General features: G+C 38.6%; 2 protein-coding genes across 12 annotated transcripts in view; one reads left to right on the plus strand and one right to left on the minus strand.

Moving 5' to 3' along the window:
• Positions 1-22724, minus strand: part of LOC116841207 (E3 ubiquitin-protein ligase Rnf220-like) — a 362999-nt gene that overhangs the window by 23459 nt on the left and 316816 nt on the right. The window lies entirely within an intron of this gene.
• Positions 1-22724, plus strand: part of LOC116841204 (filamin-A) — a 73880-nt gene that overhangs the window by 23181 nt on the left and 27975 nt on the right. For 2 of the 5 annotated variants that reach the window (XM_032808865.1, XM_032808866.1), the window contains 11 exons: positions 266-404; positions 1507-1791; positions 3247-3563; positions 4277-4703; positions 5672-5887; positions 6053-6440; positions 8875-9444; positions 11288-11632; positions 12265-12878; positions 14138-14436; positions 18632-18770. In XM_032808865.1, the coding sequence (XP_032664756.1) occupies positions 266-404; positions 1507-1791; positions 3247-3563; positions 4277-4703; positions 5672-5887; positions 6053-6440; positions 8875-9444; positions 11288-11632; positions 12265-12878; positions 14138-14436; positions 18632-18770 (3739 nt within the window). Of the gene's footprint in view, positions 1-265; positions 405-1506; positions 1792-3246; positions 3564-4276; positions 4704-5671; positions 5888-6052; positions 6441-8874; positions 9445-11287; positions 11633-12264; positions 12879-14137; positions 14437-18631; positions 18771-22020; positions 22156-22724 lie in introns of those variants that run through there. The other 3 variants (XM_032808867.1, XM_032808868.1, XM_032808873.1) reach the window with 2 other exon arrangements.

Raw genomic sequence — 22724 nt, forward strand, 5'->3', positions numbered from 1 at the left:
TGTACATACCGCGAGGGTTTCACGAGAAGCCGAATTGGAACTAACTGATAGACTGGCGAGTGGCCGCGAGCAGTTTGCAGAGAATCGCGCTTGCAAATTTGTTTAGAGAGAAACGGCGAGTCGCGCAATCACCGTAGCACAAAGCAACGCTTGTAACCGTCTGGCAAACTTGGATTTACTTAACGTATTGATGTAACAACAAGGTTTTGCGGCCGCCGGCTCGGCACGCTGAGTCGTCTTTTTCTCACGCTGTTTTCCTGCTCAGAGTACGCGCTTATGGTCCCGGTATAGAACCGAACGGCCCGATTGTCGGCGCGCCGGCCAACTTCACCGTGGAGACCTTCTCGGCTGGCAAGGGCAACGTCGATGTCACTGTCGACGATTCTAAAGGGAACAAGCTACCGGTAAGGAGCAATCAGTATGCTATAATATTCAAAATCAGGTTAATATTTAATATTTATATTTAATATGTAATATTCAGTAATAAATTCATATTTTTTAAGCCAAGTTTAAAATTAATTACTTATAAAATTAACTAATAGTTGAATTAAAAGTTACACAACAAAAATTATCTTTATTGAGTTAACATTGATTTAAAGTTGAAGTTAACATTAAAGTTAAAGTTTTAAAATTAAAAATTAATTATACCAAGCGACATATGTTTTTGGCGTGACTAACTTTTTAATTATAGGTTAAATTTATGTTAAATAAGGTAGTTGCTTATAAGAAAAAATGTTGACTACTGTGTGTTTTGTGCTCAAAATTCCATACAAGAAAATAACATTGGCGTTCAAAGAAACGAAAAGAAATTCTGATAATATTTAAAACATTTTTCTACGTTGTAAAATTTGCAATAATTTTAATATTGATGAAATGTTTCAATCTATATAAAAAAGGGTTAATAGGTAAAAGTTAATACTTCTTAAAATGATTAGTATAAATTAAAAGTTATTAACCTTTTAAGTGTCTCATGAAATTTCCAATTAATAACTATATATAACAAAGATGATATAATAAACCTGATAATAATAAGAAATTTATCTTATCGTTGATTTAATTGAGAAACTTATTACAATTTCTTTTATTTTGTTTTGCGAGATAATCGAAAGTCGTCGAAAGCGGCATTCAAATAAACTTATTTTAAACTCAATTTAATTGTACGGTCAAACATTATTTTCAAATTAATTACAATTGAAACAGACTTAAAAGATTTGTCGTGAACCAGACGGAGCAACCTGTGCGCCGTTTTAATATCTAATGGATATGTGTGTATGTGTTAATGGCGCCTATTGTTACGGAAGTCGAGAGATATTTATCGCACACTCTGAATAATTACGCCACAGGACGTGGACACGTGTGACGTAACAGCTATTCGTGTAGCGTGCGGCGATAGACGAACTATTCTGAGCGACGTGCCACAAGTTGAACGAACGTCGTCGCTATTTAATGTGTCCAATAACTTATTGCACCGTATGTTTATCTTGAAGATACGACTGTGTTTTCAAGGTCGATATCAGATTCAACAAGGACAGGAATCTGACCTACTCGGTGTCGTACACGCCGAGGACGGAGGGCCCGCACAAGGTAAAGGTGCTCTTCGCCGGCAGAGAGATCCCGAAGAGCCCGTACACTGTCAACGTTGAGGGCCACGCCGGTGATCCGAGCAAGGTCACCGCGAGCGGACCTGGCCTGCAACCGGAAGGCGTCGTGATCAACAGACCCACTTTCTTCGACATCTTCACGAAGGACGCCGGCCGCGGTGTACCGGAGGTCATCATCCTGGACCCGCAGGTAGAATTCTAACATTAGTCTGCTTTAAAAATTCCGATAAGCATTGATAGAAACACCTAAAAATCTCACTGAAATGTTATAGTCATTATTCTGAACTCTTTTTTATCGATAAAGGTACTTTTAAATGTGACTGAAAGCAAATCAGAAGGCTTATAAGCTACATTTAGTACATTGAGAGAAATTATCCAATAAAAAATGAACAAACGGATATTTCCGATCAAAATATCGATGAATTTTTATATCCGATGAGAAATATCGGTTCATAATTTTTTGATCGTTTATCTGATTTTTTATCTGATGAAATGCCATTATGATCGAAAGTATCCGATAAAATTTAATTAGATATTCTGATCGGATATGAAAATCGATCAGAATCTGATTGGAAATATCCGTTTGTTAATTTTTTATCGGGTAATTTCTCTCAGAGTATATATAAAATATTTTAAGTAAATAATTTATTAATGAAGGCCACGGTAAAAATATAAATTATTGCTAAGATAAAATTTTTGTTATTCTTACTTAAAATTAATAAGGAGAAGCAAAGTTACTGCTAGGATTGTAGGCTTTCTTGAGAAAAACTTTTTTTATCAGAAGTATTTAAAAAATTTTCTGAATCGAGATAAACTGAGACGGCCGAATCCGGGACGTTGATTTATTCCGGATTACACTTGGAAAAATCTAGGACGAAAAAAAAAGAGACATCTGGTTACTTTACATTTAGAGGCACTTTATCGATAAAAAAGATTTCAGAATAAGGAGCTGTATGATTTTATCTAAGCTCATCATTTTTATCGAAAATTTTAATTTCTCACATTTGAACTTATATGAAAATGTTATCAATTTTTCTCATTTTATATTGTAACTTACTTTTGACGATTACATATTTATCTGAATGTTTTTCTATGTAATTTTATCATTTTTAAAATAAAAAACACGATTTAAATATATAGATTTTTCTTATGTGATCCTGCACGGAAAAAAATAACTTTGCCCTTTTAGCAAAATCGTCATTGCTATTCGTAGTGACATTAAAAAAATTTAGTTGACGTAACTGATTTTACAAATTATTTATTATCAGAGAAGAAGTATTTTCGTTGTCAGGATAGAACAAATTTTTTGAGTGTATTTGTCCTAAGAATGACGTTAATTTACTATTGATACAAAATAGTGTATCCTTAGCAAATTTATTTGCTAACGGAGCAAAACTACAACTGCTTATATAAATCCATTATGGTTCTTATAGAAAAATAATTTGTAGATTCAGCAAATTATATCCAGCAAATAGTGATTAGTACTCTTAGCAAATCTTTTTGCTGTTCATATAATAACAAAAAGATTTTGCTAGACCAGCAGAAAATTTGCTGGGCCAGCTAATTATTTTTCTCCGTGTGTCAGATCTTTTGAATAAGCGCTTTTGAGAAGACCACGTTTTTATTTAATCCTCGGTGAATGTAGGGCGGCAAAGCTACAGTGCCGGTGAAGCTGCGTCAGACCTCGCCAGACGTCTGGAGATGCGAGTACGTGTCGCCGGTGACGGGTCTGCATTCCGTCAATATCTTCTTCGCCGGCAAGCTCATACCTGGAAACCCGATTGGTGTCAACATCGCGCCGGTTTCTGACGCGAAAAAATGCAGAGCCTACGGACGCGGTCTGCTGCCCACCGGCGTTCGCGTCCAAGACGTCGCCGATTTTGTCGTCCTCACTAAAGACGCCGGTGAAGGGGTGCCGGATATCCGCGTGATCGCACCGGGAGGTGTCAATCGACCTGTGCAGTGAGTTCTCATCTCATTGTTTTTGACTTGCTCTCTCTCTCTCTCTCTCTCTCTCTCTCTCTCTCTCTCTCTCTCTCTCTCTTTCTCTCTCTTTCTCTCTCTCACTCACTCACTCATTGAGTCAGTTCTTTTTTGTTATTTTTATGAAGCTTTATGTTCCTTGGCTTTTATGACACAGTGTTTGAATTTCTCTTACCAATTTACGGATTAATCAATAGTAATTTGCTCTTCATTCCTTTTTATCCTTCATTCTATTTTAAATTGCGTTTTAAACTTCGCTTTAACAGAATCTTAATTGGAACTTTCGTCACAGAAATGTTTGACATGACACTGAGAAAAGCAAGTGATGGAGTTAATGAGATTTTGCTTGAACGAATTTTGTTCGTTCAAGCAAACGTTTAGTCGATTGAACAAATTATCTTGTTGTTGCGATGAGAGTTATTAATTGATTCAATAGCAGCGATTTACTACTTATTGTTGCACTAACGCATAATTTGCTCAACAGACACGATATTTCTTTGAAAGCGAGTGATTTTGCCGATCCAACTGCTCTCTTTTCTCAGTGTAAATAAAAAACAAATTATAAAAGATACGACGTCTATGTAAGTTTGCATACAAATTGAGGAAATTGTGATCTGACAGATTGTGTCGTTCTAAATTCACTCCTCGATCAGAGAGCAATGTGATGCCAACCTGTACGCATTAAATTGCAGAATGTCCAAGACCGATGCCACAACTTACAAATGTCACTACACGCCGATCAAGGAAGGCCGCCACGTGGTAATGATCACATACGGAGGCAAGGAGATCCCGAAGTCGCCGTTCGAGGTCAACGTCGGTCCTTACAAGGAGTCCACCATCAGAGCCTTCGGGCCGGGTCTGTACGGCGGCATCGTCGGTCATCCGGCAAAATTTACAGTGGACACGAACGGCGAAACCGGTGCTCTCGGATTCTCCATCGAGGGCCCATCTAAGGCGAAGATAGATTGCCACGATAACGGCGACGGAACCGCCGACGTTTCCTATTTGCCCACCGCGCCCGGTCAGTACGCTATCCATATCCTCTGTGATAACGAAGACATCCCCAAATCGCCCTACATTGCTAACATCTCGCCGAAGGCTGACTTCGACCCGGAAAAGGTAAATTAAAATCTGTAGCTTTACTGCTCTAGTACGTTTTATTGTATTTTTATTAAATTAAGAAGTGGAAATGAAGCTATTATTCTGACATTGTTCAATGCATCATAGACGATTTAGTCTCATAAATGTTATGAAGATAAATGAAATTCAGGAAAGTATCTTATGATCAACTTTGATCCTTATTCTAAACTCTCTTTCATCGATGAAAGTATCTCTAAATGTGACTTATAAGCTTTCTGATTCGATTTTTGTACGTTTCTACCAAAAACCAAATTTTGATCTTATTTTTGGCTTCAATATTCAATTTAATGCCTATTTTGATGTTTTGAAACCTACGTCAAGCTCTTTTAATTCTATTTAATCGCCAAATATTGCCGAGAGGTCCTTTTCAGAACTTACAAGTGGCATTTTGTGCGTTTTCTGCCATTTAGAGACGCTAAACAAGATTTCAGGTTCCATGTGTATCACACATGCTTTGATCCTTCAGTATATACGGATGTTAGAAAGTTTAGGTCGAAAGTTAGGGTCTAAAGTTTCAAGACGGGTACCAACATCGATTAAACTTTGAATTTATCTGAATTTAAGTCTTTGTTTGAAGAGATTAAACTTAAATTAAAGTTTAATCGACGTTGGTAGAAATAAGTATCAGAGATACTTTTATTGATAGATAAAACAAAATTCAGAATAAATGTTTAAATGTATCGCGTGTAGATGTAACGTTATTTTAAGCTTTACTGGCGAGTTTCTTTATGTTCGTATAATTCTTGTATAAGTTGTTCCAGGTTTTCCGCATCTTTTACGGTAAATTCTGTGAGGAAGGGATGTGTATAACGTTACAGAAAATCAGATTATCGGTTTTGATAAATTTAACATCAATCAAAATGAGGAATAAAATATGTCGTCTTGATGAATGACTTTCAATTTGAACTATGAGAAGGAAATGGTGGAATTAAATGTGTGCTCCACAGGTTGAGGTTCACGGGCCAGGAATTCAACCAGAAGGCGTTGCTAGGGACAAGCCGACGCACTTTACGGTGGACGCGAAAAAAGCCGGGCAGGCGGCTCTGGAAGTTGCCATTCAGGATGCTTATGGAAGAGAGGTTCCGCTCCGATTAGACGACAAGCGGGATGGAACTGTTCAAGCGCACTATACACCTACATCTAGCTCTCAACATGTCGTGATGGTACGGCCTGAACCTAGATTTCTAAAGCCTCGACCATGTTGGACCATGGTTGTTCACATATTCGTGAAATAAAAAATATACCTAAATGGAATCGGAAATATCAAAGACGTTTGTTGAATTAAGATGTTAATTTAACGCTTTCCATACGCAAATGTCTTGCTTCAGGTGAACTATGGCGGAGTAGCCACGAAGAAATCCCCTTACAGGGTCAAGGTAGCCTCGCCCTTGAACCCCTCTATGGTGTCCGCGTTTGGTCCCGGCCTCGAGAAGGGCGTGAAGTCGAACACCCCAACGCATTTTAACGTCGATTGTCGCGAGGCTGGACCCGGCAAACTGGACGTTAGCATGCTGAGTCCCGAAGGCCGCGAACTTCCGATTTCGTTGACGGACAACGAAGACGGCACATACACCGTGGATTACATGCCGCCTCAACCGGGAAACTACACGGTGAATCTCAACTACGGCGGTCTTAAGGTACCTCAGTGTCCCATTAAGGTCAACGTTCAGCCTCACGTGGATGTGTCCAAGGTCAAAGTGGATGGTCTGGAACCAAGTGAGTACGATTCCTATTTTTCCTCCATTTCCTTATATGTCGCTACTTGTAAAATATGATTACAAGGCATTCTATTAGTTTTCTTGATAATTAAGAAACTTTTTTTTATAAATATTCAATTGAATCATGACACTTTGTACAAAGTATCATGTTTCGTGGAATGATTTCCTGTAACATAAAATTAGATTTCGTTTGTGTGAAATCGTATCATATCAGAAACTAGGCGACTTGTCCATCTCAGTAGTCGATTATTTATGTAACTAATCAATATTGTAAAATCCCTTCACTGCTTAAATTATGGGAAGCTTCCTGTAAACGCTCTTTCGCAATTGGCAACTGTCCATCGTTATGAGAGAGGACCTGGATTATTAAATGGAATAACTGTCTTTCTCTCACACACATGATGAAAATTTTTAGAACGGCATCGCGGATGTAATCATAGGAGGATTGATGAGCGCAGTTATTTTCACGACTAAAGTAGAATTCGCGCTCGGGTGCATTGGTGGCGCATTAGCCCGAAAATAAGTCGCGTCGAAGTCGAACGGGGCGCGAGCGCGCGGAATCACCGTTTCCGGCGATCACCGGGAATATAATTCTCTCGTCTCCGTGGCGTATGGCCGATATTCTTTTCGGAGGGACTTGTCTCAGCATCGGCCGTTGTATTCATCACGCGCGTATCTAGCCTAGATTTTCGAAATACGCGCTGCCAAGGTCTCCTCGCGGATAGACGTTTCGCTGGAGCGCGAACCGATGGTTTAATTATAGCGGCGCTCGCGAATTCCTCACGGTTGACACACACACGCACACACACTCGCACACAGTTTCGTCTAAAAATATTGCACTTCGGTGGCTCCACGTAACTTTACCTGGAACCTCGCGGAGAAGTGCAGCAGCTCCATCGACACATTGAGTGTTGGAAATAAAATCCCGAACGAGGATACATATCTTTATAGAAATCTCACAAAGAAATGAATAATTATTCTTTTGTTTATTTTAATTATTTCTCTTGACGCAAAAATCTCGGAATGCAGGTTTTCTTTTAGGATATAATGAATGTTTTTTAATTCTTATATTGAGAGAAATTCTTATATTGAGAGAAATTATCCGATAAAAAATTAACAAACGGATATTTCCGATTAAAATACTAATGGTTTTTTTTATATCCGATTAGAATATTCGATTAAATTCAATCGAATACTTCTGATCATAATGATCAGATAAACCGATCAAAGTACCAATGAATTTTTATATACAATTAGGATTAAATTTAATCGGATACTTCTGATCATAATGGCATTTCATCAAATAAACCGAAATAAAAAAATTATGAAACCGATATTTCACATCGGTTGTTTTCTGATCGGATATAAAGATTCATCGATATTTTAATCGGAAATACTGGTTTGTTAATTTCTTATCGGATAATTTCTCTCAGTGAATACACATGCATTCTATGTTGAAAATTTAAATATTCGTATTTAAAGACTAAAACAATAAGAATGTCCGAAATTAGGTACGTATCCGGGAATTGGTGCTTTTACATTAATTGAGTGATATTTTGATTGAATTATGAAATAGAAAATATTAATTTATTACTCTAAGCTGCATCTCGTAATGAGATATCTTTTTTGGCTCTTCACATCGATGTTTAAGCGACAGTAGTCGTAATAGTAATAACGAGTTGCACGTCAAGTAACAAATCTGTCGTAATCGAATGCACTTTTACATAAAATATGCCTCACAATTGCGGGAGGTCGTTATACTGGGAATATCCGTCTAATTTAGATGCACATTTGTGGGCTTATATGTGTACAGCAAGCAGCTTCTTCTCACGCGTCAATCCAGTATTTGCGATCTAACCGTTATTGTGACTTCGCGTGACGAACGTTCCGTCGTATTTGCTGGTATGATGGTACCATTCACGGAAAAAAAGCAGGGTACAATAAATTACTCGAGAGAATTGCTTAAAGATAAACAGAAAATCAATACGAAGCCACACGGAGAGAACTTTATATGAAAAATTACTATATAATTTTGTATTCTAGGGATGGATCAATAGGATAAACATAGAAAATGTTTCTATGAGAGCATAGTACAATTGGAGAGAATTTAAATGAAAAATAAGAAAACTATAATATTCTCTCTCCGTCCGTACTTTTACTTCGCAGCATTTCAAAATTTGCCCGTGCAAGGTTTAAAGTTTGGAAGATTTTGATATCGTCGAAATTCTGTTCTCTTTTACATAAATCGTCTTATCGTACTTTCTTATTGCTGCTCACTTTACCTGCGCGGTTTATCAACCCTGTCATTGACGAGCGATTCGACCAGCAAGTCGACGCGACGTTCGCCCGCCTCACGGGCCGTCGCCCCGTAATCGCGGAAGCGAAAGAGACGCACCGCGGCTCACCACGAGAACCCGCAAACGTCCTCGCAGCGGCTCCGGTGAACAGCCTGCAGCAGTTCCGCGTGATAACGCAGGAAGCGGGCAAGGCGGCGGACTTCCAGGTGGCGATCACAGCCCCGTCTGGCAACCGGGTCAAGGCGCACGTGCTGCCGACCCACGAGGGCTACCTGGTGAACTTCACCCCCACCGAGCTGGGCGAGTATCTGTTGGGCATCAGCTTCGGCGGCGAGCCGATCTCGAGTCAGCCCTACCGTCTCACCTGCGTCCACGGCTCCGACCCGGGCAAGGTGCGAGCGTCTGGTCCAGGTCTCTCTCGCGGCGTGGTGAACAAACCGGCCGAATTCGTGATCGATACACGCGGCGCCGGCCAGGGTGGTCTCGGTGTGACCGTCGAGGGTCCCTGCGAAGCTGCGATCAACTGCAGGGACAACGGCGACGGCACCTGCTCCGTCGCCTACCTGCCCACCGAAACCGGCGACTACGGCATCAACATCACCTTCAACGAGCAGCACGTGCCAGGCTCGCCGTTTCAGGCCATCGTGGTGCCAGACGCGGACCTCTCGAAGATCAAAGTCAGCGGCAACGGCATCCAGCCACACGGTACACGATGGACGTCAGCACGGAGATCGCTTGTCGCGATTCGAAGCTGATTCCGAGTGCTGTGGCCTTGCTGACCTTCTGACCTTGCGCGACCAGTCTCTCAACGCGTCTCCGGATCTCACACTTGGGGCTACTTGAGCGACCACTCGTCGGTCCTCGAGATAATTGGAATTATCCCAGAATTATTAATTGGAAGAATGCGTGTTAGCGACTCTCTCGTGTACGAAAACTGAATTTTATAAAACGTCCTCTTTCCTTTTCTTTTTTTTTTTTAGACACATAAGTTGCATGCATTTTTTTATATCTGAGGAATATTTATGCCTTCAAGTCGAAGTAAAGTTCTTGTCGATGGATGATTTCACACACGTGCCCGTTGATGAATAGATTAAAATCCCGGAGAGAGATCACTCTGAGACGCGTCGAAGTACGATGTACGTGTGTGTACACAGCATGCGTTTTGCGATTGCGATCTTTTCCTTTTTCGATTGTTTTACCACAGCAGCTTTAAATTTTCTGGTCATTGTTATTTTTATAAGCATACTTTTCCATTATAAAGCGTTTAAACGTACTTGAAGAATAGGGGAGACTGGGCTCAGATGGCATATTTTTCAGAATTTTGGAGTTATAACTTTTCAGACGACTAATTGACTGTACAAACATGATAAGGACAACTTTTTTCTTTCATATCTGCAAAATCCTGTAAGCCTTATATTTTTTTTTGCGATAACTGAAGTTAGCATGTGACCATCTTGTCCTGATATCAGGTCAAGTTAGCTGTTAATAAGAAAGTGACATATGAAATGTATATCTTAATTAGTTTTCTGGCTCTCCATAATTTTGTCGGCTTTTCAATAATGGACAACTTTACTTTGTTTATCCTCTCGATTTCAATCATTTTTGTGAACGAATTGCTTTTATTGCCTCAAATAGAGTATCGTACACTTGCAGGAAACTTCATTTTAACTATCAGTTAAGTTTATTCATTCACGATAAAGAATATTAAGTCTAAATTTTGAAATGCTCGAAAACGTACTTGGTTGTTCTTAAATCAGTTTTTTTCTACTATTAATAGCAATATTACTCTTATTTTCATGGAACTCAGATAAAAGTATCTGTGTTTTAATTCTGTGAAACATTTTGCGATTTCGTTTCCCACTGTTTCTCTCACGATAAATATTTAAATTCATTTGCTTCTTAGGCTAATTAGACCCGGTCTTCCTTACTAGAGATGATATGCTTATAAAATATGCACGAAACCTTTAAGTTTGTGAATGGATTACCATATTGCGATTATGTCCTCCTTTTTAATTTGCTTCATGATTGAAGCAATGTTTCAAATAATATTTGTAGACATCTTAATATTTTTTCAGCGTGATTCTAATCATTAACCATTTGGAGACTGCGATTATATTTCATTTATTTTTTCCACTGTAGCCTGCGCGTTTGTGCATTGTCATTTTAGCAAATAACTTTTAATTTTCGAAGTTACGTGATATTCGTTTAAAACGGTAGATTAGTCAAGTAATTGGTTCATCGTAGATAATAGGTTAGGTGTATGTTAATTTACATAGTGGATTTAAATAATTGTAAGACTGTATCTTTGCATATTTATTTATCATAAAAATTTACACACACGCTCACTATAATATCATTACAATTTCATAAAGACACTTTCTCAAACTCCACGGGAAATTTAAAATTTTCAACGTAAGAAAACACAAGTGATGTGAAAATTCTATGAGAGTGCAAAACTTTTGTTCCGAGTGTGCACATTGACTGTATTTGCTGAGAGAAACACTGAAGTATTTTTATCTAACCACAATTTTATTGTCCTGTCTTTCAGGTTTGAATGTGAATCAACAGGCGGAGTTCACGATAGACACGAGGGCGATCGCCAAGTCAAAGACTGACGATGGTAAAGTGTCTTGCACGATAAACAACCCCAGCGGAGGGAAAACCGAGAAGCTCATTATCGCCCAAGGCGATGGCACTTATCGTGTCAGCTACACGCCCTTCGAAGAGGGCTGCCACACCATTGACATACTCTACGACAACGTGCCCATCCCAGGCTCGCCGTTTTCCGTAAACGTGAAACGTGGTTCCGACCCGAGCAAGTGTCGCGCGTACGGTCCAGGCTTGGAGAAAGGCATCGTGAACAAGATAAATCGTTTCACGGTGGAGACTAAAGGTAACTCATTCGAATCAATGTATCTCAATCTGATAATATTGACTCTTTAAGTCCCAGACATCGATCCCATTTGAGCAAAACGGTTTTCTTCATAAAATTGTCTTAAAAGACGCTTTTGATGAAGAGTTTTGTGGTTCGAATAAAATTGGCCGTCGGGACATACGATTTTCTGGTTGTACATAATTATGTACATTTATGTGTTCGCACATGTACCTCATGATAGAATTTAATAAATCTCGTAACTATGATAAAGAACATAAAAGCATCAATCTTGTACTTTAAGATAGTATCCTTAAGCAATAGAAGAAATAAAATCTGCTTGCTTTTTTTACGTGAAAAATCACACAGTTTCAAGTCCTAACTCGATATATTTTGTATACGATTGCTACATTGATTCCTTCAAAGGGAAAATCACTGTTGCATATGTTTGGGGTGAAGAATATAGCTCCATCTTGGATGGATCGATAGTATTATATCGATGGAATCTCTCATTACTTTGTTAATATAAAACATTTGAAGAGGATGTACACAAAATGAATGTACATAATTATGTACATTGGGACTTAAAAAATTAAGTGGAGGAAACGGAAAGGAAATGACGTGAAACGTGCTCATGATTCCTTCTTTCTCAGAGGCTGGCAATGGCGGCTTGGGTTTGGCTATCGCGGGTAACGGCGAGGCCAAAGTGGACGGCAAGGACAACTACGACGGCTCCTGCACCGTGGAGTACGTCCCCACGGAACCCGGGGACTACGAGATCAGCATCAAGTTTGCTGAGCAACACATACCCGGCTCGCCTTTCAAGGTGCAAGTGGTGTCGGATTCAGAAGCGAAGAACGTGGCCGCTTACGGACTCGGTCTGGAACCGGAGATGGTTCGCGAAGGCGTGCCTGCCAAGTTCACGGTGGATACGTCCGCGTGCAGGTCGGCGGCGTCGCTGGACGTCAGGTTAAAGACGGACAAGGGACAAATGCAGAAGCCGCAGATCAAGAGCAGAGGTGACGGCCTCTACGAGGTGACGTACCAGCCGCCGCCGGCAGGCAGCAACGTGCAGGTCGGTGTGACCTACGGCGGCGAGGATATCAAGGGTAGTCCATACAAGTTGAAGGTTTCGCCCACCGTGGAGCCCAGCAAGGTGGTCCTGTCAGGTCCAGGCGTGTCGCCCGTGTGTACCGCTTCCTTTCCCGTTGACTTCGTTGTGGACACTTCTCAGGCCGGATACGGCGACCTGGAGGTCCAAGTTCTGGTGAGTTCGTTTTGTATCGACGGTGTCCCGTTCTTTTCGCGCTGATTTATCTGGTTTTAGATCTTGGATATGATTCATTTGACGCTACAAATGCTTCGAAGCGCTATATGAACCATAATCTTTCTTTACGCGCCCCAAAGCGCTTCAAATGAATTCTATTTTTAATTATTAGAAAAAAGGATCATATGTGAAATTTGGCGCAATATGGTGATATATAAACATATATCATTCGACATATATGTTTATACACTGAAAAAATGCTGCTGTATAAGTACAATTAAAGCGAATGCTTATGTTTGAGGTAGCCTATGATGTCGACGTTTAATTAAATAAACCTATTTTTTTATTTTTTCATTAAAAACATTCTCTTTTGCCGTAAATGGATATATTATATATGATTATATACTGCAATTATGTATAATTATATATGATTATATATTGAGAGAAGGAATTTCTAAAAAATAAAAAAAAATATTTATTCGAAGTGGATACTGATAACATATTTATTTAAATATGTTTTTTAATTTAAATAGAATAAATAATTACTCTCATGGAAAACTAAAGTTTTAAGAAAATGTATATTTTCTTGTTTGAAAAATATTTTTTTCTCAGCATATAAAATTAAAAGAAATATATATATATATATATATATATATATATATATATATATGTATTTTTAGATATTTTTTCTCTCAGTATATGTAATCATATGATCATATCGCGCCGAATTTTGCATGTGAGTCATATATATATACGTATATAATCATACGCACTCATAATATGTAATTATATATAATACTTTTTCTCTCGAGTACTTTCATGTGAGCGTCATAATTACATGGCTATGATTAGCGTTATGATTACACAGCGGTTATTATGAAACAACGGTTTACACGCTGCTTTAGAACTGACGTGGTTCGATTTTCACCGAGACGATTGAAGCGTTTGATCTGTCACCCTGGGTCTTTGAAGTTATCCAAAATATCAGCTGTACGTGTCAGGATGCGCGTTTGCTCGCCAAATCACTCTACGACGGGCGTTCATATTTATCATTACACAATCGGCACCTAATTTAGATCGATAGGTGGGAGTGATATTTATCAAAACAGATTGGACCAGCGGTGCTGCGGCATAGGGACGTATCAGCTGTCGAGCGGCTCGCTCGGGCGATCGAATGACCAAGAGAAACCGCGCGGGTGATCACGGCCGATCTTATCTTTATTAATATCTTTATTAATATCTTTCTGTATCGCTTTCAGGGACCGGATCAGGTGCCGCGCAGAGTGGAGGTGCAGGATCTTGGCGACGGCAAATACAAGGCCACCTACCTGCCGGACGATTGCGGCCGCTACAAGGTCAACGTGAAATACGGCGGCAAGGAGGTACCAGGCAGTCCGGTGAACGTGCAGAGCGTCTCCACCGGCAAGGCAGACCAGTGCAAGATCAAAGAGGGCATTCAGCACACTTTGGCTCAGGGCGAGGAGTACTGCATCACCGTGGACACCGAGAATGCGGGCCGCGGTGCAGTGACCTGTCGCATCCGCTCCACTTCCGGCAGGTAAGCGCTGATCTGCCCTGATTTAAGTCCAGTTATTTCGGAAGAGGTGAATCAGAGAGCGGAGACACATCGAGGAAGAAACATCGAGATTCATCCTCGCGATTGTCGTTACGTTATTTTTAAATCTTCGCTTTGGGACACCACTACACACGTAGTATCGTGTTGTACGTGACGCAAATATCTTTTCTACATTCCTTTCGTCTTCCACCTGCCACCTATTTATTTATGACCAGGATATTTGCATAAGAGATTTTCCTCTTTTTATAAAAAAAAAAAGAGGCATTGCACGGTATTGCATAATTTCTGGGAACTGTTTCGTGTTTAAATTAAATTTTTAGCTCAACACACCGACGTGTTCGTCTTGTGGAATATTATTCGTCCCGAGAATTGTCCTGATGATTCTAATGTTGCTTGTCCTCCGCTTAATATTCCTTCGATTATTTCATTATTTTTCGATTTAACTGGCTTCATTCGGCTCGACTGATATTAGAAACATCGTACATATTAGAAACATACGAGGAGAGTTCATATTTTTATCGCATTTCTCTCACACACGAGAGGTTCCAGACAAACATTCCGTCTTATTTTAAATAAGACACTCTGTCGCGCGGCCTCGACATTTATTTTTAATTCATAGGTGAATAGGATCCTCCTTTCATACTGCTACTCTCCTATTTTAGGCACATAAATTACTATAAAACTATTATTTTACTTTTCTTTATGTATAGTATGATTATGCATGATTACGCGCAACCGATAATCTGTGGTGATAATAATATTTAAATATCTCATATTGTGTTCTCCCACTCGTAATTTCTCACTGTGAGCTATCACAGGCTATCTTTTCAGTGCAATCAATGTATTCGAATTTCTCCGTGTCTCGTCACTTGCGATCAGATCACTGACGAAGGTGACAAATCGGCCAATTCATTACGACTAAACTATTTGGAGCAGCGTGTTTTTGCGAGGGCGTTCAATAACCGTACATTAGGATTATCAGTCGCGGTGTAAAGGCGTTAATGACTAGTCGGCCGTAAATCGTGTAACAAATCCGGGAGTATTCAGGATCATGGCACGTTGCCATTACGAACGTCATGTACGAGGTGGTAACACGTTTGCGCCTCGTCGCGGATCTCCGGTCGACCGTACGCAATATCCATGTCGATTACCGCATTGCAACATTGAAATTAAACGTCGGTTTGATTTAATCTGACGATACGTGATGCGCATGTGTAGCTTTAAGGGGATGCTGAAAACTTTACTGACAGAATACTGACATTTTTTTGAAAAATTTGCGTCGTATTAGTTGTACAGAATTACAAATGCTTTTATACAATACGTAATAATAAATAGGAGCAGAAAATAAATAGAAGAGTAATAATAAACAGGAGCAAAAAATAAATAGAAGCATTGTTCAATATGTGATGAAAACGAAAAAAATAAATTTAATTTAAAATCTCAAGCTGTTAGTTAGTATACACTGAGAGAAATTATCCGATAAAAAATTAACAAACGTAATATTATATATTCGAGAAGTATCAAGATATTCAAAAAATACGAAAAGGATAGCGTGATTGTGTTAGCGATAATCGTCTCTACGTTATCAATATTTTTCGAAATTGTCATTGACTTCAGCATCCTCTTCTACGAAGCTTAGCGTCGACGAAGAGAACCTAACAAGTATAATTACTTCTGTGGATGATAATAATATCCCTGTAATATTAAGCAATTCTTTAAAAAAAGATTTCTTTTTGCAACATTTGTCTTGTGAGAAAGATACGAATCATATATATACTAGTATGCTGAATACGAGATATTCCTATGTTCCTTATATATAGAATGTTCGAAAAGTGCCGGGATTATCTAATTTTTTGAATAGAGAGAGTTTTACAAATAATTTATTGAATATTTATTTTACGAAATATTTATTTTCTAGATTTGTTTTTAAATTTATTGTTAGATTATTTGTTGTTTTAGATTTTTAGAGTTTTGTTAAATTAAATATTTATTTTATAAAATAATGTTTTAGATAAAAGTTTTAAGGTTTCAAGAGGGACATATAACAATCCTTTTGTTTGATCTTGTGATATACGCGCCAAAGCCAGTTCAAAGTCAGTTTGGATACTTTTAATGATATCATACAAGATGGTTTTTAACACAAATTGATTTCTAAAGTGATTCTGCGTACAAAAGTATTGGAATAAAATCATTGAAAGTTGTGAATGCTTTCTAAGATATATATATATTATTTTAAATATTTTTATATCCTGATACTTTCCAGTATAAGACATGAGATAAACATGGTACTTTTCAGTGAAATATCTCGGGAAATATTCACTTTTCGATAGCCTCACCTTAATACTTTTCTAAAAAATGATAACTAAAATCGATTGTTATAAAAAAATACAGAAGGACTTTAAAAAAAATTTTGTTATATTTTGCATTTATTGATGCATCAGTGTGCAAAGATCAGTATCACCAATCGATTTTTTAAACAATCTGTATATATTATTGTTTATTTGGTTTATTGAAATTTTATCCTCAATTATTATTATATCATATTTTCATTATTATTATTATATTTATTATTATATTTTCATTATTATACGAACTGTTTATTTTAAAGGTGGCACAAATGAAAAGCAGACTGAAGTGTCGCTTAAATTTATTATGTTGCAACATTACACAGCTCAGAGAGCTCATCAAAGAACGTAAGCGCGTGATACAATTTGATACAGATTTATATCGTATCACACCGCTACTCGCTGGCAATTAAATTGGAGACTAGCTTACGATCAGTAGGAGATCAGCTTACAATGGCGTATTGCTCTTATTGTCAAAGCCCATGCCAAGCGATAGATCACGTTATTCTCTGTCCTTTCTTTTGGAATTGCGCCGTTGAGATTTCCCATTCGCCACGACGACTTGTATGCCCATCTGTTTCGTAACAACGGCTGAATTGAGTTCGACTCAAATTTAAACCGCCACTGACCCACAACTGTGCAGACATCGAATTTTCTGATTGAAACTTTCTAGCACAATGAGAAGAGCATTGAAGTATCACCCTTAATTTTGCATTACATTTACAGAGTACATTTACATTAACATGAGTACAGCGAAGAGAAATTTATTGGGGTGAAAGTCCGTAAGGGGACGACCATGCGGCGCAAGTTGATCGTCATCGCAGCGGCAAAGTTGAGCGAGAAAGCATCTCGAAGCGAGAAAGAGAGGAAATAACCACGTCGCGACTCGTCACCGTATTTCATATTTCTCGTTATAAAGTTTGCTGGTCGCGAAGTAGAGATGGGAACGGCGCCGGCATCGCGTCACGTGTACGCATACGATTATGTCCTTCGCGAATATTTCGGGATTTCTAGAGTGTAGTAGCGCTTCTCCAAACTCATCTGTACATCGTGTAGCCACGCGTAACCAAGTTATCCACGTTGCTGCCCAATAGATTACAGCTACAGTTTTAATCGAATCGACTATGAGCGCGTTTTGATGCTGACAGTGGCGCGCAGCTGCCGCCTCATAATTCATCGTGCGTTGTTCGAGTTGGCAGTGAGTGTCTACTGTCGGGAAGACTCGCTTAGGGACAAGCCAAATTTTTTACCCAGCCGGTGACAAGACGCCACGTTACGTCTGATGCCCGCTGTAATAACAAATATCCGAATTACTTTTCATATGCCGAGGCTGACACCGTGTCCTGTGATGGATAATTGTTTATGTCTTATATTGCAAAACGCGAGATGGTATCACATGTTACGTTATGTCACTAGACTTTCCCTTTTGTTATCTTCTTATTTTTTTTAGCGTTATTGCTCAAGATTCAAGTGACAAAAAACTTGTCTCTTTCATACAAATAATACGCCTCTATAAATTCTTTAGGAAAACTATAGAGATTCTCTAGCAAGATGTTTTAAGAACTTTGAGGGATCCAATGTTCAGAAAGCTTTGACATTTAAATTTTCGTAATTAAGAGCGAAGTATTCGCTCTTAATTATGGAAATAAATATTCGAAATATATTTAAATACATTTTCGTCACTTGTGTACGTCATTTGCGTAGCTTTTCGAACTGAATTGAATCGGACGGAGTCGCAGTGGCGTTTTGAGAAACTGCTCGAAAATTTCGTGAATGGATCCCCGCGTTCTATATTTTAATCGTGAATAATACATGTCGCTCTGTAATTTCAGCGAAGTCGTTGACATTGACATAGAAGACAACGGCGATGGCACGGTTAACATTTACTACACTGTCGCCGATGCGGGAGATTACACCCTCAGCATCAAGTTTGGCGGTCAACCGGTGCCCGATGGATTCTACACTTTCACGGTGAGTAACACCTTCACGTCTCAATACTATGTGCAATCTTTCTTTGCATCATATAGAAGCTTAAAAATAATCTCCATCATCGCAAAAAATTAAGTGTCCTTGATATTCTTTAAAAACTTCTATATCTAATTTACGAAATTTAAGCTCTTTAAGAGGATGCTGTGATTCTTCGATGAAGAACTTTAAAAATATCGATAACGTAGAGATCATTGTAGCTAACACGATCTTTTTCATATTCCTTGTTCATAGATCTTACGTGAATATGTATTGTTTTGTTTTAACATATTTAGCGGAAAAGTTAACCACCATATATACAGACAGTTTCGAAAGTGAAGATCAATCTCTTGGGAGGTGATTGAGGATTTAAAAAGAAGAAAAAAAGTTAATTTAAACATAGATTATTTCCGCGTTGTTTTTGAGTTATCGTTAAAGTTTAGCATTTTTTTGTTTGATACTAAGCGGGGACTGTACCTCCATGTGATATATCCTGGGTAGTGTTAAAGTAACCCGTAACTTTCATTTGACTTTAATTATGTCATAAAACTTTTAAAAACTATCTCTTTTTTTCGATTTTGACAAAAAAGTTCGATAGCAAAGTAATTCGAAATTTCAACATAAAAATGGTGATAGTTTAAGAACAATGCATTTTTGGATCTATGTTTGTATGTTTATGTTTCGGGCCAATTTTTTTTCTTGTTTTTGGCTCTCCAATCACTTCCCGAGCGATTCCACTTTTGAAACACCCTCTATTTATTGAGATTTTTTATAAGCTTTTTTAATATTTTTGAGCTTCTAAATTCAGATGTAAAAGTACAGAAATGCTCTTTAAAATTTTTTACATAGAGCAAACTCGCGTTTAGTATATGTATATAAGTTACAGAACTTTTGTATCAGATACAAATTTATTTTATATAACTGACAGCGTCTGACAGGTTAATTTACACTGAAAATGTCAACTTTGAAATTTTTAATCATTTTAATCATTTTTGTTATATTGAGCAATTTTGTATATTAAGCAATAAATTTTTATACGAGTTCTTATCGTGTATGAGTATTTTTAAGTAGGCGCAGCTAATACAACGTAAACTTTGGAGAAAAAGATAGTATTTTGTTGGCAAAGATTCCGACTTCAACGTCCCCTTAAATGAAGAGGATTTCAAAATATTATTAATTTATATAAAGTATAATTAATTTTTTAATGATAGTAACGCGGGTTGTTTCGATAAAATTTATTTACACTTGCTTTTAATTAAAGTACAGAAATTTCAGTTACGAATCGGTATCAATCGCCGTTTCATATCCAAGATATATCCGTCTTACGAATGGCTCATAAGACTCGAATTTCCTTGTGTATTTATATCGTTAAATGTCCCGGTTAAGTGTACCGAGTCTATCCACGGGGAGATGCACAATAATTACATGAAATTAGACCGTGAAGCGTACTCTAATGAAGACGTCACGTGTCATTCGATAGCATTATAAAGTTCTCTTCTTACTCTGTTGAGGGCAAACGCATTATACATATTTCATGTTATCAATCCTGTCATACACAGTCTCATAAATAACTGTAAAATTTAAATTAGACAGATATCACATCTTACAGACAAAGATCTACTATAGAATATTTTAGGATTATCTTCCTTCCGATAAAAAAAAAAAGAAAACAGTTTTACAATAATAGATTCTGTAATAAAATTGTCCGTGGTACGTAGAATTTATAACAGCATTCTAGCAATATCTGCAAATAAGTTTAGGTGAATGTAAAGATTATACATTCGTTTCTCGTCACTAGTCTTTTGTATCTACTATAGTCAATTCTTACAAGAAGTGTAACTAATCTTAATCTGGATAGGCGCCATATTGAGACTTTCCTGCTAAATTTCATTAATGGGCCAAAAATTCCGTCTCTATTTCCTATTGATGAAGTACAAAACGTATGCGATATCGTAGTGTTTGGTAATTATTTATCCATCTTAACTAATTTATTTCTCGTATTTAGATAATTTTTGCTATAACTGCGAGATCACTTTTTTGAGTATGTAATATCAAACTGCAGAAAAGATTTCTCTATCAAACTACTAAACAGTAAAATTTCGAGATATTATGAAAAGAGATTGACAAAGCAGAGCGTACGATGTTGCGGGACAAGCTTTGTAAGATCTCTGCTAAGATCTCTGTCGAGTTCTCGTCGAAAATGACTGAAACACTGTTTCTCAGCGACAGGCGTATAGCACATTTAAGATGAGAAATAATAGTCCACATATCACTCACATCGTCACTCTGTCTTCAGCTGTCAGCCGATAGTCACTGTTGTTACGAGGCAGTCGTACCTCAATCATTTTCAATTAAACAGATCTTATTCGGCGACATCGCACGCACTAGTTTGCCAATTTTTTTTCATTAATATCTCAAAATTTTGTTTTAAAAAATGGCAAAGGAATTCTCTCTCTCTTTCTCTCTGTTCAATTTTATCTGATCTACCTGCTTCGATTTATATCATGTCATGAACGTCCAGTTTCCCGCAGCCTCACACGAGTACGCAAACACAGTAGCATATCGTGTGGGTTAACAGAAAAATTCCTCATAGCTTTTAGTGTCCACTTTTAGCAGTTTAAGACGCGCGGCGATCCAGCACTTGCGATAAGAAGCACTCTGGACCATTTGATGACAGAGAGGCACTCGCACGTGTGCACGTGTGCACACATACAAAAACACACACACACTCTCGTACACATGTAACTAGGAAAGTCCATGCATTTGAAGTGGGGGAGAAGAAAGAGAGTTACTGAACGAAAGAGAGTGTGTGTATGTGTATGAGACACTAGACACCCTAAAAATTACGACGCTGCCTTTATCTCACCCTAGAGTGTAGATAAAAGTCTACGTATCAAGAATATTTACAGATTGTCGTCGCGAATTTGAAGGCAATTTCTAACTTGCGGAACCACTTGTTGACTTTTAATCAGCTGACTATTTGTAACTCAAGCATTCAGTCCGATTAACAAAATCGTCCGAGCGGAACGGTTCGATACACTCTCGCAGAGTAATGCGGCCTGTGGACACCGTTATTTCGCTTTGAGGAATCGCGGGACAAAGGGTACGATGCGAATATCGTAACGAGAAGGTATGATCGAGCAACATATGCGATCATCTTGCCGATGTCGATTCGGATACCCGCCGTCATCGTCAACGAGACCCGGGTGGGTGGGGCGCGAGGTGTATCTAACTATAGAGGCAACACGTAGTGCAGGATATTGTCGCGTAGCCTCCAGCGAAACAGTCCACTGCGAAGGCTCATCGAGACCGCATCCGCTGACTCTTGTTATCGCACGAATCCTCGCTGTCACGTGGACCCCGTCGCGCTGTAACACAATTTCCGCTTCAAGTAACGTCCACACACTTCTCTCTCTCTCTCTCTCTCTCTTTCTCTTTGTCTGTCTCACACACATACACACACTCTCTCTTTCGTTCAGTAACTCTCTTTCTTCTCCCCCACTTCAAATGCATGGACTTTCCTAGTTACATGTGTACGAGGGTGTGTGTGTGTTTTTGTATGTGTGCACACGTGCACACGTGCGAGTGCCTCTCTGTCATCAAATGGTCCAGAGTGCTTCTTATCGCAAGTGCTGGATCGCCGCGCGTCTTAAACTGCTAAAAGTGGACGCTAAAAGCTATGAGGAATTTTTCTGTTAACCCACACGATATGCTACTGTGTTTGCGTACTCGTGTGAGGCTGCGGGAAACTGGACGTTTCTGACTTTTTGAACCTTCGAAACCTCCCCTTTTTGCCTGTACATGAGTACTTCGTAGTCTACGACCTTAAGTTGCATGATTGTTATCTCATAAATCGGTCGGTCGTTAACCCGGAATTGATGTCCCGTCAGTGGAACGAGGCAACTTTGGTCAGACATCGCCCTGCCCGCACGCCTTTTTTCACTGATTACCAGTAGAGAA

Source organism: Odontomachus brunneus, unplaced genomic scaffold, assembly GCF_010583005.1.
Source record: "Odontomachus brunneus isolate Ranch 3 - 2012 unplaced genomic scaffold, Obru_v1 Obru_scaffold_014, whole genome shotgun sequence".
Taxonomy (NCBI): Eukaryota; Metazoa; Arthropoda; class Insecta; order Hymenoptera; family Formicidae; genus Odontomachus; species Odontomachus brunneus.